The sequence below is a fragment of the Plectropomus leopardus genome, chromosome 7 (genome assembly GCF_026936395.1).
Source record: "Plectropomus leopardus strain MGB_pleo_1.0 chromosome 7, ASM2693639v1, whole genome shotgun sequence".
In the NCBI taxonomy this organism is placed as follows: domain Eukaryota; kingdom Metazoa; phylum Chordata; class Actinopteri; order Perciformes; family Serranidae; genus Plectropomus; species Plectropomus leopardus.
In genome coordinates, this window is record NC_142182.1 from 14,566,763 (window position 1) to 14,585,067 (window position 18,305).

At 42.3% G+C, this 18,305-nt stretch overlaps 1 protein-coding gene across 1 annotated transcript in view; it reads right to left on the bottom strand.

Moving 5' to 3' along the window:
- The window catches only part of b4galnt4a (beta-1,4-N-acetyl-galactosaminyltransferase 4a), a 165,271-nt gene that overhangs the window by 5,859 nt on the left and 141,107 nt on the right, over positions 1 to 18,305 (bottom strand). Inside the window, exons 9-15 of the mRNA XM_042495373.2 lie at positions 9,024 to 9,090; positions 5,510 to 5,674; positions 5,092 to 5,201; positions 3,727 to 3,827; positions 3,406 to 3,479; positions 1,768 to 3,310; positions 914 to 1,293 (exon numbers count right to left, since the gene is read on the bottom strand). Of these exons, the coding sequence (XP_042351307.2) occupies positions 914 to 1,293; positions 1,768 to 3,310; positions 3,406 to 3,479; positions 3,727 to 3,827; positions 5,092 to 5,201; positions 5,510 to 5,674; positions 9,024 to 9,090 (2,440 nt within the window). The remainder of the gene's footprint in view (positions 1 to 913; positions 1,294 to 1,767; positions 3,311 to 3,405; positions 3,480 to 3,726; positions 3,828 to 5,091; positions 5,202 to 5,509; positions 5,675 to 9,023; positions 9,091 to 18,305) is intronic.

Consider the following 18,305-nt stretch of genomic DNA (forward strand, 5'->3'; position numbering starts at 1 on the left):
CAAACAAATCGGTCAAGTTGCAGTTACTTTTTACATCCATGTCTGTCGAGACTCATGTAATCATGACGGTAGACATTGTTTTAAATATGGATGTTGCTGCAAAGAAGCACATGGATGCTTCACACACACCTCCAACCTCGCAGCACAGAAGATCTGTACAATCAGCACAGTTTCAGGAAGGACATCCAAGAGCAGTGTCTCAAATTCTGTGGCTGACAAATGTCTCCCCTTTTGTTATGGCGTTGAATGATGGCCAAAAATTTTTTTTTTTTGCAGAACAATATGATGTCACATTGAAATTGACCTTTTGGATATAATATGTCATCACTCCATGATTATATCCTATCACACATTTTTATGAAATTTGGTCATGATAAGAGTATGAGCTCTTGAGTTATAGCCAAATACATTTTATTTATTTATCTAATCAGTTCTTTCTTGAGTCAAAGTGGACGTTTGTGCCAAATATGTAGAAATTCCCAAGGCATTTTTGAGATATTGATGAGTATTAGACGGATGCAGGTCACAGGGATCTTGACATTTGTCCTTTGGCCACCAAAATCGAATCAATTCATTAGTGAGTCTAAGTTTGCGGTAAATTTGAAGAAATTCCCTCACTGTGTTCTTGCGATATTGGGTTCACAGGTATGGGACTGACGTACGAATGGACAACCCAAAAACACAATGCCTCCTGCTATGGCTATTGCCGGTGCAAAGGCATAAAATTAAAAAATATATAGTTATTTTCCTTTCATGATGTACTGTATATTTCTTTGTACTGAATTTTCTCTGGATGAGTAGAAAATAAAACCTACTATAATCTATAATTATAACCTATAATCTTAGTTTAACAGTTGCTTTTATACCATTTATTTAGTATTGAAAATTGATCAAAGTCCCCCTTTTGACTAACCTGGCACCACAAAGTGCACCATGACATCTCTCCTCCACTGCAGCATGAGCGGCTGACAAAGCAAAGGCTTAGCATAGGCCGTGCTCCAGGGGGTCGCTCCGGGCCGGGCGGGTGACTTGGTGGAGGGAGGGGGAGGTGGGGTGGTGAGGGTGGACGTGGCTGCTGATGGAGCCGGGGCCGGTGCAGAGGCGGGGGCAAAGTCAGTGTTCTCTAGACTTTCCTCTCCCTGCCTGCTGCGGTGAAGCAGCAGGTAAATGTATTCTGACAGACGCACCACGCTGCGACCTCTCTCCATTAGCTCCAGCTCTACCAAGTAACGGTTTCCTCTTGCAGAGTCGCGCCGCTTCTCAACGTTGACGATACGCAGCAGGGTGTAGATCCTGGGGCAGAGGCAGGAGAAAAACTTAAGAAAGCAGAGACCGGCTCTTAAATGTCATACGAGAGAAAGGCAGGCAATGCAAATGCAAACACTATATCTAATATTATTCTCACAACTGGATTAATTATTGTTTGACTGGAAGCATACCACTTAAAAATTGTGGCTGCTGAAGCAAAGTGAAGTTGGCATGGTGTGATTTGGGAGGAAAATGAAAACAGAGTCAGTGGCCAAGCTACTTCACACAAATAACATCAAGGTTTCTGAGCACTGCTAGAGAAAATGGTAATAACTATATAGAGGATTGCTAACATGAAGTCAAAGCACCAGGGCATGACCAATATGTTCTCAGTGAAATTACTTCTTGCTTTACATAATGGTTAGCATAAAAAGCCACATTTGAACTTAAAAGGTTGCAGGAAAACATAAACCCTCTTTTAGTTTCACATCATTCCAACTCTGTTCCCTTTTTTCTCACCCTCCGTTGCGTTCGTTGAGTTTCTCCATGTACTGCGCCAACACGTCTACCACCTCGCTCTCTGCCAGCTGGAGGTTGCCAGACACGTTGCAGCGCAGGTCGTTCCAGTCAGATCGCAGCAGCTCAAAGTCCATCGGGTTGACTGAGAAGGTCCTCTGCCAGTTGATGCTCTCCTCTGCCCAACCTGGCCGAGCCTCGACCTCCTCGTAGCTGTAGTCTGACATCTCTCCCTCTTCAGGTTCAGGCTCAGGATCAGGGTCAGGGTCAGGGTCAGGATTAGAGCGGTTTGTATCCTGGTCCAGCTCTGCTGGGTTGGGGTCCGGGTCCGGCTGCTGCTGTGACTCTGTGATCTCGGAGGTCCTGAGGTAAGAGGTGACCCGTGTTTGACCTTGGAGCGTGTTTGCTGTGGAGTTCAACCTTTGCTGGGTAACTGGAGGGGGATCTTGATGAGGGGACAGGGAGGTTAGAGGGTCAACTTTGCCGAGTGCATCTGCAGAGACAGTAGTCTTTAAATCCCAGTGCTCCCCTTTCCTTGCGCTTTTCTCCGCTTGGTTTGCCCCTGCTGCCCTTCTAGCAGATTTCTGTACACTTTCATTCTGTATGTTGATGCTTCCATTGGGAGATGTCTTACCCTCTTTTGTTGGGGGATTGGGCCAGAGCTGAGGGGCACTAACAAGACTCCTTCCTCCTGTTATGCCTCCGCCAGCATGTCCTTTAGCACCTAAGTTGACCAACCTTGTGGTCTTGCCAGTTTGGTACAGAAAGACCCCCGGGAACACCTCTCTAGGGTGGCGAGATGCCCTCTCCTCCCTTCTCTCCCGACGCTGCTCCCTCTCCCGTTCCCTCTCCTTCTCCCGCTCCTTGGCAGGTCGAGGCCTGGTGATGTAGATCTTTTTCTCCTCTCTCTTCTCCTTCTTGTTTCCAAACTTGTTGTTTTTATCATGGAGGTTGTTGCTATGGGCGGAGTTGCTGAGGATCTGCTTGGCTCGGCTGGCGAGGGCAGACAGGGAGGACTTTTGGGGGAAAAGGAGTGAAGATTTGCTCAGTTTAGGCGGAGTTTCAGCTCCTTTCTCTTCTCCTCCACCACCACCTGTTGCTCCTCCTTTCCTGCCAGGGCTCATCTCTGCAGGGCCAGTGCGGATCCAAGACAAGGAGCGACCCCGCACCACGCTGTCCATGTCAGGCTCAAGGACCCTGGATTGGGTCTCTTCAAGTCCCTTACTGGCATCCTGTCTCATGTCTGTGTGATCTCTCCCCCAGTCTCTGTCCAGATCCCTATCCATCTGTCCATCTCTGTGAGGGAAGTGTCTCCTTTCTCTGCGGCGTATGATACTGTTAACCGCTCCTTCCCCCTCTTCATCAAGGTCCTCCTCCTCTTCTTCCCCCTCTCTTCCAGCTGGTGTGGGCACAGGCTTTGAGTGCTGAATAGAGGGGTTGGAGGTGTGGCTGATCTGGCTGGGGTGAGAGGGCTTTTTGGGCGACTGTGTGCCAACGATCTCCGCCTCGTCCTCAACATCCACCACCTCCTCTTCCTCTAGGAAATCTGGAGGCACGGATGATAAAAAGTCAAAACAGTGTGTACATGTGTGTAGGTATATGTGACTGCATGCATGACTGTGTCGGTTCATTATTAGTTACCATCTGGGTTGGGGAAGAAGAACGGTCTGTCATCTTCCTCCTCATCCATCTTCATATATTTGTAAAAACCAAACCTGGCAGACGCGAGAAGAGGCAAGACACACACATTAATACGCACACATTAAAAGAAGGTTGAAGTTTCAATGTGCCTCGCAGCATATTAAACTTAATCTCTTGGTGAGAGGTCGCATGAATCACTGCCATCAAACTCACAGGCACTTGAGCAGTCATTCTGCATAATCAGTGTACTCGCTCATATATGCAAGACAGAGACAAATGTTCCCTTTGCTCTCTGTGAGATAAAAGCAATAATGTTCTTACTTCTCCAAGTAGATAGGGGACTCTCTGTAGAAACACTTGTTCTCTCGTTCCATGTGGGTGAGACGGGTGAAGTCATTGGGGTAAACGAAGGACAGATAGACCTGATGGAGAGTTAAATGTCAATCAAAAATGCAATAACCTCTGACCACACTGATAATTCTCATTTAGTGGCACTCTGTGAGAATTAGATTAACACCAGCATTTAATCAAAATCACTCACTCACTTTACACAATGCTGTGTTTGGTTACAGTGATTCCTGTCAAATCTAAAACGGATTTGCTGTGTTTTTGCAGCTCTCACTTCCAGCTCAACACTGATCTCCGCAGCTGCTGCAGTAACTTGTGTTGTCCTAAAGGGGGAAGCAGCGCTCAACATTTCCTGCTTCCTTTCTGTGTTTTGATGCAAAGGAAGAGATGCAATGGCACTCCAAATCAGCTTCTCTGCTCTTTTGTTCTCTGTCTAATTGATCTGACTATTACATTGACTCTGAGCAGATTAAAGGGCCAGTGTGTCGGATTCAGGGGAATATATTGATAGAAATGGATTATCATATAATAAAATAAACGTTTTCTTCAGTGTATAAAATCTGTAAAATATGAATTGTTGTGTTTTTATTTCCTTTGAATGAGTTTTTTATATCTACATAGGGAGCGGTTCCTAGGTTATGTTAATTGACATGTTGCACCACCATGGTTTTTCAGCAGCCGAGAATGGACAAACCAAACACTGGCTCTAGATAAGGCCATTCATGTTTTCGCATTGGACAACGTAATCAGCAGCCACTTCATGACGAGCCAAACAAAGCTGGAAAAACACAGATTTGTAACATCAAACTGCTTTATTCAGTACATCTACCAGTTTTATTCAACTTGTACATTTGTGATGGAGAGGAAGAGACCTCTGTGGATAATGCTGCTTCCTGTAAAAATCTCCTCAACGTCCGGCTCTTAAGTTATCAAAGGAAAAATGTGAGCACACATTGGCAGTTGCTGGGCTAGCAGCCTTTCTGCAACAAGACAAACGTCATTGGAACAACACAGATTTATAGCATGGAACTGCTTTATTCTGTGTTTTTAGCGATTTAAATTACCATGTCTGTTTTGGAAAGAATGAGGAGGATAATTCAGCTCCCAGGACAAACCTCCTGCACAGTCAACACTAAAATAATCCAAGCCAGGAGTTCATTCTTGGCACATGGCAGAAGTTTCAGCTGATTGCAATCTGCAACCCTTTACCAGTAAATCCTGCACGCCGCTCCTTTAACTGGCTACTGCTATAACTGGTTGCAATTCTGATGGCCCCGTGGGTCCTGGGTGGCAGGTTTTTTTGTGATCTATAGGTAGTGTGATAAAAAGACGACTTACAAATTGCAGGCCCTGGTATCTGGCGATGGGAAAGTCTTTGACTACATAGGTTGGAGAGTAGAGACAAGCCGGAAGAACGTTTTCCAGTCGGGAGGGGTCAATCATAGGAGCTGAGGAGAGAGGAGAAAGAGAGAAGGGGAGGTAAATATTAAAGATCAGGCACAAACAAATATAAATATATATATATATGGAATTCTGGGTTCAGCAAACTGAAGAGCTGAAGATGGAAGATAACAAAACAAGGAGGAAAACACAAAAAATGGAACATAGCCAGGCAGAAGAAATGACTGACTGGCTCAAAGTTTTTCTGGCTGTCGATTTAGCTGCATTCAGACTATCATCATCAGTCAGTTAGAAAAAAATGACAGGCAAGAAAATCAGGATGAGGACAGCCTAAAACGATGACTGGCAGATTTACTGCTGTAGAAGGTGTCCCTGGGGTCTGGCTTTAACATATCCGCTCCATGCCGTATGATGCTGCCGCCTTCCAGACCCTGGGGCTGAGCCTCCTCTGGGAGATGGATGTGACTGGCCAAGGTCTGGGGGATGTGGTCCACGCTGTTCATCTTCAGATTGGACTCATCTGAAAAAATACAGAGACAGGGAGATGCAGAGATGATGTAGAAAAAGGAGAGGGGTTATTATTTTATTGTGATTAGATCAACGACAGACAAATTTGATGTGAGCCATTGGCAGGAAAATATCATGCACGTTTTTTGTGCTGCAATCATAAATCTTAACTTATCATGAAAAACTGGAGAATGATGACAGATAAGACAAAAAGTGCAGCAGGGAAGATGGAAAAAAAAGGAAGACGAGGACGAGGAGGAGATACGAAACAAAAGCTGAAGTGTGAGATCAGAAACAAGTTGGAAGAAAACAAATACAGAGCAGAGCAGAGTCATAATTATACCAATCGATAGGAGGGGAGGAGGAGAGAGCATCTGTGATTAATGGTATGTCAGAAGCAAGGCCTGATGGGAGAAATGCTTTATAATTAACAGGGTGGTCAGCATCGTTTTTATCCTCCAGAGGGTGGAGTGTGCACATTCACTGTGTGTCTCGAGCCACACAGAGAAAGCCTCTTTTTAGACTTCCTTTCTTCCAACAATAAGACATCTGTTGATCACATACCTGGTTTACACTGCACACAAGCCTTGCCAAGACTGACTAATTATCTATGTCACAGACATCCCCAAAACAAGCAAACAAATGAGGGAAACAACTGAACTCATCTCCTCTTTCTCTTGATTAATTTCTATAATGTTGCACAGATGTAGTTTTGTTGTGACTGAAAAAAAATCTGCATTTTTTCTGTATGACACAGACATTAAGACCTCATTCACATGGTAATACAACACAAATATGGCAATCATTTATAGTTTTGTGCTTATTTGAATATCTTGGTCTCTGTAGTAAATGTGCATGGATGTGCGATGGGGTTAATTAATTAAAAGCTACCATCTGGATTGCACTTTTATGGGTATTTTCACTGATTCTGAAGTGAAAAAGTATGATCACACCATTAAAGACTTGGCTTGGCTTGAACCCATGAGAAATTATTTTCGAATTGTACTGAACTGCCTTGCAAACTAAAATGTTATGTACCATACACAATTATGCAGACATAAATGGTAAATTAATTTGTAAAAATTCAATAACACACAGTTTGGGTCTGCAGGATTTTTTTTTATTACGAAGATGGATGGTGAGAAAACCATCAAGATGAGATACTTCATTCTGGATATTTTCTATAATCACTGAATAGTATGCAAAATAAAATAAAGTGCTTACTGCTACACGGATAGTCAAAAAATCAGTCTGGCACAATTATTCCTGGTTTTGGGACGTGAGCTGAAAAAGCTAGTTCAGGGTCACTTTTTGGGCTCTCTCATGTCGAAATTAAGCAGCAAGCTCAAATGCCCAAGTGCCAAAAAAAAGGCAATCCGCAAAGACACCCATGTTGAAATGCCAAACTAATAGTAGAAATAAACATGTTTACAGCTTGGTACACAAAGTGGTTTTAGCCTCTACAGCTAATTCCAACATTTGTGACAAATGTAGAGAGGGTGAATTTTTATTTAACTGACCCATTTACATTTTATTTAGTGTTAAAGTAACGCATATTTAAGGATGCTTGAGTGGCGGGCCATCTGTGAGGTGTCACTACAGACTATAGCCTCTTTTACACTGCCTGACTTACACAGGTGGGAATTCTACGCTGTTAATCCACCTTGCCGTGCTGTGTAAAAGGTACAATTGCCGAATGGGGGTTGGGGGGACAGAGTTCTCATGTCTTTAAGCCAGTGTCAAAGGTATTAAAAGTGCCAAAACAATGTCTGTAAAAACGGGACAGCCGGCAGGATGTGATCATGAGCAGCATGGGTGTGACGTTTTGATGATATATTAAGTGCGCAACCCACAGTCAGAGGATTTAAAAAGTAGCTGATGGCAGTTAGCAGCTAACTCAACAAAGGAGGAGATCAGCTGCCCTATACAGGGATGGTAAATGATTGTTATTTCCATGTTTTGCCTTCATTATTGTTTATAAAGCAGTGTCGACGTGTATGTTAAATGTCATACTATAGGCCGACGCTGTTGTGTTACACGTTGAGCCAGTCGCACTGATTCTAATTCTGCAATGCTGGCATGCTGTCTAAAATCAGAGATTACAATGGCATGATGCCACCATTATTTGGTTCTGTGTAAAAATGCAAATAAAGCACAAAGAAGGGACTTCGTAGCGGCCCTTCAGCGTGATCTCTGTGTAAAAAGGGCTTCTGAGTCAGATCCATTCCTCGCTTCTCCACAGCTCCAACCTCAGAAAACCAAGATGATCACACAGAAATACCAGACTCAAGGCTTAAAAACCAATTGGTCACGTCATGGTTGCTACATCCATTAAGTTGTTGAAGTGTTGAGAATGAGGCTCATAGTTTGGGCATGAACTAAAAAACGATACCCTCTTATTAAGTGCTACAACTGCTTAACACACAGTGATGCTAATTGAAAGCCAATCAGAGACCTAATTAAACTGAAAAACACAGAGGACAAGTATCACAGGGAAAGCTTACAAATGTTTCTGTTAAACGGGAATGAATGTCAAACACTATCCACAGTAAGAAAATAGAGAAACCCAGTGGGATGGAGAGCATGACATAAAGGGAGGAGTAGGAATGGATGGGTGGGAGGAAGACAGATGAGGAGATGCACAAATCCAGCAGGTGACATCATATACAGTACAAGGCCTCGTTCTTCCCTGCCGGTCATCAACAAGACGACATACATCCCTAGCAACCTAAAACTTTGCCTAAAATGACATCTTCTCTGTGCAGCTGGCATTTTCCCTTGTTAACGATACTGAATCCCTGCAACACGCTGCTATTCTTGGAGCTACAGAGGTTAGACATCTACTCAGGAGCTAGTGCTCTCATCTCTGCTACGAATGACACCCACGGAGGAAAAATAGAGCATCTATTAGCTTCGGTATCTTCTCTTTGGCCTCACATAGAGAAGACGTGCTCGCAGTGTGCAGCTAGTCTATGAGAAGAAACTAGATACAAGATAAAGGAAAATATTGATTTCAAGCCTTCATCGAGACTGAGACAATAAATGTGGGTTCTTTGAGAGACAAGAGAGAAGCACATCTTGGTTCAGAAAAGGCTGATTCTGTGACATTAAGCTACTGATCGATACCAGACTAGACTAATGAAGTTGTTGTTATTTCCTGTTTCTATCTGGCAAGCTTTCAGGGAGACAAAAGGACCAGAAATAGAAAAGAGAAAGCATTTTTTTTCGATCATTATAGAATCCCCTGTTTTTCTTAGCCATAAGCAGAAAACTTTTAAGTCCATTGTTATTATTTTATTTCCAAGACAAAGTGATAGAAAATGTTTCCATGCAATGTATCAGCAGGGCAGAGCAGCTCTTACCAGTGTATAGGGAGATGTAGGCAGAGTCTATCACTTCATATTTCAGACCAGGGAGGAAGGGACGCCACTGTGTGTGAAAGCAAAGATGGAGAGAAAAGAGGATTGAGTGAGAGGAGAAAACTAAATGTCAACATGTGGAAAGTATAAGGTGAGCAGAAGCCGTCCGTCACTGTTTGCAGGCTAAGCTGTGACACTCTCAGTGTTATTGATCTTCGCAACATCACAGGATCGATCTGATGCTGGGTTTTTGTATAAACACACTTAGGCAGAGGAGAGAGAGGATAAAGGCGAAAAAAGAAAAGTGTGGCACATGGACAGAGAACATAAACGTAAGGCCGTGAGGGGCAAGGAAGGAATGAGCATAGAACAAGAAAACTGCGAAAGTCGACCGTGAGCAGAGCGAGAAATGAGCCATAGGAACAAGGCGGTGACAAGTAGGTGTGAAGAGGAAGATCTAGTAATGACCTGAAAACAGAGAGAAGAATGGAGAGAGGAATAAAGAGAGAGAGGCTACAATTCTTTTAAATAGATTTCACAATTACCACGTCACTTCTGGTTACTCGGGATATAATCACAGGAGACAGGTCATTTTCCAACCTGCGGGTTGAGAATACAAATATAAACACCCTCCTTAGGCTCATGCAAATGCCTCCACATGTGTATGCAAAACAAACATACACACATTTACTGTTTTTGATTCTTGTAGCACCAATATCTGACACATAAAAAGCCCAATCCAGCATTTGTTTTGCACAATATTTACATTTCATGCTCCTCCTTCACACCCAGCGCTGACACATGAACACAGAGGCACACATATCCCAAAACAAGTGCACATATAAAAGAACAACAAACAAGGTCGCAGTGTGACATCATGCTGAGCAGCAGCAGGGAGCACCTCAGCAGGGCCACAAAAGGCTTCAGCATCGTGTCATTATTTCAGGGTGATTGTCCTCAAGGTCGAAGCAGACGGCTGTCACGGCACTCATGGAAGGACACAAATAGTGGGGACCAAATATGAGTTGGAACTGTGAGTCACAGTGTTGAACCATCACAAATGTAACTTTAATTTGAAAAACAACATGGTTCATTTTTCAACTTGGAAGCAGTGGTTTGACAAAATTAAAAAGACGACCTTGCAGTTGTATGCCTTTGCAAACCAGTGAAGTTTCAGTTTACATCCATGTCTGTCCAGACTCATATGTTGCCATGGCAGCTGATAATGCTTCAAGTATGGATGTCGCTGCAAAGAAGCTACATATTCTAAAATATGAGTGACAGGTTCCATACAATCAGCACAGTTTTAACATGGACACCCAAGATTAGTGTCACCAATTCAGTATCTGATCAAATGTCTGTACTTCTGTTCTGATGTAATGGCCAGAAAAGTGGTTTTGCAAAATGCTATGATGTCACAGTGAAATTGACCTTTGACCTTTTGGTTATAAAATGTCATCACTTGATCATTTTATCTTATTGGACATTTGTATGAAATTTTGTCATAATGTCCGTATGAATTCTTGAGTTTTGGCCAAAACATGTTTTTTGAGGTCACAGTGACCTTTAACCACTACAATGTAATCAGTTCATTGTTAAGTCCATGTGGACGTTTGTGCCAAATTTGAAGAGGTTCCCTAAATGCTTTCATGAGCTATTGTGTTTTCGAGAATGGGATGTATGTACATATGCATGGACATACAAAAAACCCCAAAAAGCCATATTTTTCCAGAGTTTTGATCACATGTCATGGTCTTCTACTCAAGATTTATTTTTTTTTTGGCACGATTGGCTGTGTCTGGTTAGTGTACTGCTGCAAAGACAGGACATGGCTCTGTGCTAAGCATAAAAAGTGACTCAAAAAGAAACATGTTTTTTGTTAAATATTAAATGAGGATTAATGGTAGCTGACGTTGTGACTCATAGTTCGCGGTGTATTAGTTGCATGTATACATGTAGGGGGAGGGTCCAACACTCTGCTGCTGTCACATCAGCCTTTCAAGCACAACATATAAACCCTTAAAATGCTGCATGTGCACCTATGTGACCTATTTTTCAAAGCTTTGCGGGAAGTTCTGGTCATTGTCAGGCCCCATAGATTCTCTGATTAATTCCTTCAAGGAAGGTTTTTTGGCCTGGCAGGCACTAGGGCATTTGCACCATATGTACACGGCCACACAGAATTTTGTCTTTGAGTGTGTGCGAATGTAGCTGTGTACGGGTGCGTCCTCTGTGAAATAGTGTTGACAGGGAGCAGCAGGAAGAAGCAGAGTCCTGCTCGCTGGCCCCACAAGTTCAACAGAGAGGAGAGAAAATCAATATCCAAGGGGAAATAATAAAAAGTACCAATCACGGAGCAAAATGGCAGCAGGCATCCAGCAGTGTTGTTTCATCACGTTTCATCATTCCTGGGCCACCCAGTGACATATGAGGGTTTGATTTTGTTTTCATTCAGCTGGCCAAAAGTGGGTGTTGCTCCAACTCAGTCTGTGGTTCGATGCCTGCTGGAGTTACACACATACAGTACTCATTCCAGCTTACACAGACACACAGACACATGCACGTGCGCGCGCACACACACACACACACACACACACACACACGCCTCTGGTTCCATCAGGCACAGGTTATTTTTTATTCCTCAATGATTAAGAGTTTATTGCTTCAGAGAGAGCTGGCTGCTGTTGTGTTTGTTTCCTTCAATTCAATCTGCTGCTCCAAAGCCTAAGGCGCTATGGATATGAAGTTGTTTTATTGGTGTGACACATAACCATCTGACCTTTCCCAGTTTATGCAAAAATCAATTCAGATTTCAGGTGCAATAAGATTAACGTAAAGTAAACACTTCCATTTAGTGTTCTCACAGTCCTGAAATTTCTAGGGAATGAATGGAGCTACGGTGAATCAAAACTGACAGCTTCAACTGGACAACGAGTGTCTAGCTGTTGTCCATGGTCATTTGTTCAGGAGAGGACACAGAGGTTCACTGCGTGCTTTCTATCTGTTGTCTCTCTCTGTCTCTGTCTCACTCACGCACACCTGGCTTTAGGCCTAAATTGGTTGAGTGGTTAACAGAAGTCTGTGGCAGAGAGGACAGCAGGACAAGAGAAATGTTAACAAGCCTGACGACACCTGCCCGAGGGAAAAAAAGCAGGAAGAGACTCAGACTACACTGATGTTATTTATTCATTTAACCTTTAATTTTAAAAGGTAGGTTGGATGAGCTTGCATGGTCATTCAGAAGAGCATTCTTCTCTACAGTTACGATTGTTTGAGGGTGGGACATAGTGGAATAGCAATTGAGGGCACTGCAATTACCACATGACCAACTCTCCGAAAGTTGGGAACTTTGAAAGACAGAAGGATGTGACAGGGAATGTATTGATTTATTTTTTATTGTAAAGAAATCCAATTAAAAGACCAAAATGAAACAAATAATTTATCCAGCTCCATTATTGTCCAAAAATTATTAAAGCCACAGTATTGAGCAACAAGTTTGCAGTGGATGATATTTTCCTTCATACAATAAAGAAGTCCACTGTAGTTTATTTTGGGCTGGTGCTAAAATGGATGGTCCACAGAGACAAGTCCCACCCTACTGCGCTGTGATCGACTAGAGCGCAAAAAGTTGTTTGTCTAATCACAGCAAACAAACATTTGAAGAACAGGGGCACAAAATTCTCAGGAAAAACGCAAAGTGGACAAAGTTCACAGCTCAACATCTAGGAGTATGTGGACACTGAAGAAAGGCAACAGATGGCCCACGGCTGTAGACACAGACCCTGCCGCCTCCCCTGCCCTCCCTCTGGTTCTCTGGCAGAGGAGCAATGCACAGCCTGGGTCAGTGGAGCTTGGAGGCTTCATAGGGGCTGTGGGACAGAGCCAGACAGGGCTGGAGGGGAAGTCATAGGGTATGGAAAGAACGCCACAGCTCAGTTACTTAAATTCATAACAAAACATCATATTTTATAAACTCTTCATAAATGTTTTGTTTGTAAAACTGGAGGCTTTACCGAGGCTCAATGAGCAGTCATAGTGGGTGAGAGGAGACCACAGAGCATGTTGGAAGCTCCACACCTAGAGGTGTTTGGAATCGGACAGCCGCAGACCTCCAACCTCTGGTTCTCCAACATGCTCTGCAGGCCCTGGCTCTCTCTCCCCCGCAATGACTGCTTCTCCAGCTCCTGATAGGCCTCCAGGATGCTCTGCGGGGCCTGGCTTGACTCTCAGCCGTCTGGCTTTATCCAGCAGCCCCTAAGCAGCCTCCAGCAAGCCCCACTGACCCAGTCTGTTCTCTGCTCCTCTGCCAGACAACCAGCGGGAGGTCAGACAGGTCCGTGCCCATGCCTGAGGGCCCTCTGTTGGCTTTCCTTTAGTTTCCACATACCCGTGGATGTGGACTTTTGGACTTAACGCATGCTGCTGAGATGGGATTATGGCAGAAAAATCGTTGTGGTTGTCAAAATATAACACTCTTTCATTTCCTGTGCGAACATGTTACGTCATCGGTTGCTTCATGGCAAAACAACCAATTAAAGCATCATAAACTTCCTGTCTTTATGTTGTCTCTTCAATCCATTCATTCTAGCATCAACCTTTATTTTGAGTCACTTCCACATACAGAATCCTGCATCTCTAAATAGCTTACTAACACACTAAATGTGTATCAATCAAAGGCAAAAAATAGTCGCCAACAAATGCAGTGTTTGAGTAAAAGTTGCCAAAAACTACAGTGCCCAGTTGTTTTTTGGGAATTACTTAGCCCTCATTAAACATACAACTATATGTTTGTGGCCAAAACTTAAAAATGCGTATCTTTAGTTGGACTCAATGAGGTTAGGGTTAAGAAACACAGACACAAAGTACAAAGTAATGAGAGACAGAATCATGCAATTTTGGTCTTTTCAATACAAAAAATTGCCTTGTTCTTTCAACATATACTGTATGTAACATGATCTATGATAAAAGTTGCAGACAGACATAAAGTCTATGGTGAGGATCTTTAGAAGTGGGCCAAGGCTAGATAAGGGATAAAAGAGGTAAATATTGCTTCAGGAAAGCTTTTTTTGTTCCCAGAGTTATAGTTTAGTCGTGGAGAGTGGACAGAGAGAGAGAGAGAAGAAAGACAATACATAAGACAGTGAGAGAAAAAGACTGCTGCCAGTGGACTCCAGCGTACCCCAAAGTATCAATGAGATAAAAATCTCAGACAATCCTGAAAAGGATTTGGGGCTTTGAGCTAAAAGCTTTGCAGACTTTGACACATTTGGCTCATTTTTGACAAAATGTATTGTCATAATCCCCCTAAAACACATCGTGCGATTGATCACTGTGGACACAGACGTTAAGAAGTTCACATTAAGTCCACTAAATACTGAGTCAACTGTCTCTCAGCCAAAGTGCAAAACATTTAAAGGACACAAATAGAGTGGAGGTTGTTTGTTACTGAGGTGAGTGAATGAGACACAGCTCTCTCTATTGCCAGAACAGTTAATAAGTCTTATAAACTTCCCGTCATCCACCATTTGGTCTGTGATCACTCATTTTTAGTTTAAATGAAAAGTAGAACACAGCACAGGCACTCTAGTTGACCTGTCTTTGTGTTTCTGTTGCCAGACAACTGTTCGGCCGGAGAAACAGTGACTTCATTGACAATGACATGTTGCTAACAAGCCAAGAATTATGTCCTGTAGTCGACGTGCAAAAAAGGCAAAGTGACAGCTAACAAGCTAATGAGAGCACACAATAATAACCTTTGAGTGTTTGTGTCTTTGCCTCCTTTGGATACGTTTAGTAAGTAGGTGGCATCTTTTATTGTATTCTAGTCCTGATATGTAGCAACATACTTAATGCAGTAACAATGTGTGTGATCAGCAAACAGTAGCTGTCTCCTTTCTAACAGTATTTACATGTATGATGAGAGGTGGATGAGAAAGATTGAAACCATTCTCAGGTATGTACAATAAATATGAGGCTACCTCCAGTAGCCAGTTAGTTTAGCTTTGCATAAAGACTAGAAACAGGAGGAAACAGCTTGTCTGGTTCTGTTCAGTGGTAGCAAAATTTGCCGACCAGCAACTCTAAAGCTCATAATGTCATATATCTACAAAAACTGTCAGTAAAAACACACATTAGGGATTTACATTGGTTTCCTGGAAACGTGTCATGTTCTTAAGGTAACCACCCTTACAGAAAAACTATATGGATTTAACATGTGCAAAAACGCATGCAACTTTTATCTACCCCCTCTGGCAGTGAGAGTAATTACACAAACAATATCGATGCAAGCTTGTGAAGTACGCCACCCGCTGCTCTCTGTTGAACTTTTTTGGACTTCAGTCTCTCCTCTGAGTGACCACTGTTTTTTTGTATCTGGAGCATCCACTCCAGAAACTTTTCTTGGATGCTTCTCGGGATATTCTGTTATTGCTTCAGCCATGCTCCTGCTGCTACATCAACCTGGTCTCCCCTTGCCTTCCTGCACCCTTGAGCTCTGGCTGGTTGACATAAAACAAATCACTTTCGATGCACCAGCGCAGTAAAGTCGTCACAGACACTACAACTCCAGTATACTGCAAAAAACAGAGAACTTTCCCTGGCGGCAAAAGGCTTAATCAGCATTGAATGAACTCATTTGGCAAGGGCTTGAATGTAACAGACGTTCATTTATATATAAAAATCCCACACTCCTACTTTAAGTAATAATACATTTGTTTTCAAGAACAGAGACACAATGTGTGAGATGACACATAATGACAAGAAAAAGTTCCATTCACTGATGGGATTCAAGAAAAGTTATGACAGCTTTGGTAGGTAGAAAGACTGAGAGTGAATTTTAACTTTGGCAGTAATGGAAAGTCGGTAGCGCGGAGCTATGGTGCTGCCCAGTGACAGGCGCCTGGCAGCAGAGCATCAAGGAGAGACTCCTGACAGGCTCTCAACAGACACCTCCCCAACAGAGCACAGAAGACACAAACGACTGTGGGTCTTTTAGATGCTCCGCTGATACTGCTGTAGAACTGTCATACAATGAAAGTTGACAAGGATGCTGACAGCAAAGAAGAGCACCTAACCGAAAGAAAAAAAGCTAACCAAAAACTACAGCATTGACACAAGAACATAAAGCTTCTGACTGATTATGCTCTTATTTCAATTGACAACTAAACAGGGCTAAACACTCATATGCTAGAGGATAAATGCCACTCTCCATTCGTTGTCACACTGATATGAAAACAGTGGCTTGTTTTTCATGTCATACCATGTCTTGCCTGGGGACGGAGGAACAGAATTCACAGAGAGATGAGGAGGTGGATACAGTGACGGGGTGTTTGATTTTCTATGTTGAATTATACATTAGCCAAAGTCTCTCAGACCAGACATTTCAGAAAGACAAATGAGCCCAATATCCATAGCAATTACTGGCACGTCAGAGTCTGTGCGTTTACAGCGATGCCCTGCGTGCTCTGGGGGGGAACCGGTAAGTCACACTAACACTCTCACTAGATTCAAATCAGGTCAATCTCACATGACATGAAGAATGTCCCAGCGCGCCATTTAAAATCCTATGTGTTTTCTCTGCAGCCACATGATGAGAACTTATGACAAGGGCATGCAGGTACTTTGGTCAACATAATGCTTACAAGAAATGAGATAAAACAGGAAGAACTACCTACTACCTACTAAAATGTTGATGTTTTGAACTAATTGAGCGCAACAGCACAAACCTGACTGAACATGTAAATACTGCTTTGATATGACAACACGAATGCAGCCAGTGGAACATTAAAAAAACATCAGCAGAATGTAATCTGACACATTCAACATGACCTGAATATGAACACCAGTGTGCCTACATGTCCTAAATTGCTTGAATGCAAACTGAATGAATCAAAAAGTGCAACAAATAAGAAAGCTGTACTCTGGAGCTACCAAACAGGGAAAATATGTAGTGTCATTTCTCACCAGAAATACGACATACTGTTAAACTGCATGCTCAAGGCGATTAAAATTTAATTAAGTCACAATTTCCACATTTAATTAAGCAACAATTATTAGCCCCAAATATTATATTTTCCCCATCGATAACAAGCTGTGTCTTTGCAAAATTCAGTGGCACAGACAGATACTTGGTTAGAAAGGATAAAAGATAATGTAAGCATGTGAAAATAAGGACACTGTGAGTGCAGGTGATGGGACATGGCCTCCTTTTTAATGTTAAAATTGTATGTAATGTGTGGTCACGCTGGTCTTTGGCAAGTGTCTACTCAAATCTGCATGATGACACAATAAAACATTGGTATGAAAGACAGGAAGAAATATCAGACCATTACCTCTGTTTACAGCTTTAACCCTTTAAAACCTGAGCAAACTGGTTTGATTTCTTTCAAAACATGGCAAGAAAGCAATATGCAATGGAAGAAGAAATGACCCCGAAAATTAGCCAGAAATTAGTAGTAGAATTACTTAAAAATTAGTTACAACAAAATAACAACAGTAACAAAGAAATGACCTGGAAAAGTGCTTAAAAATCAAATAATTTAGTAAAATGTTTTCTCTTTATGTAATTATGATCATTATAAATGCAGTTTTTCTGTAGCTTTTTCTTATTTCCCTAGCTATTAAAAAAATTGTAAATCTACTAATTTCTTGTAATTAATAAAACAGTTGCTCAGTACATTTTTGCCATGTTTTTTAAAGAAATCATACCATTTTACTCAAAGTTTAAAGGTTTAAATACTTGTGAAAGGCATCTGAAAGCAGCACAAGAAAAGTGATGTCGCTCCAGGTTTCAAATGTTTAAATCTTTGTAGTGTTTGCACAGCGACCTTACGAATGAATAACACGAATGACAAAAATCTTAAAATTATGATGAGATCTTCTGGATTGTGAGAAGCAATTCCCATTGAGACTTTATGCCAGTGTCTTGCACTTTTCATCCTCATAAAAAGGGAGAGCCTGGTTGATGACCCTGAAATCATTACAGTTGTATTGAGTGGTACTGATGATGCCTCTAGGGGATAGGACTAAGATCATGGCTGTTAAAGCATCCCGTACTTTTACAGGATGATTGTCAGTAGAGTAAAGGTTAATGCTGGTGTTCCTGGTTTTTCCATACTCTCATATACATGACCTCTTGGAATACGTGTGCTAAAAGACAAGAGCAAATGTAAATGCCATCTTGCACAAAACAACTGACATAGCCAAATGGTGGCCTAAGCAATGAGGCAGAAGGTGAATACCACGTGTAGTAAAAATAGAAATACACAAATAAAATTGTGTTATCTT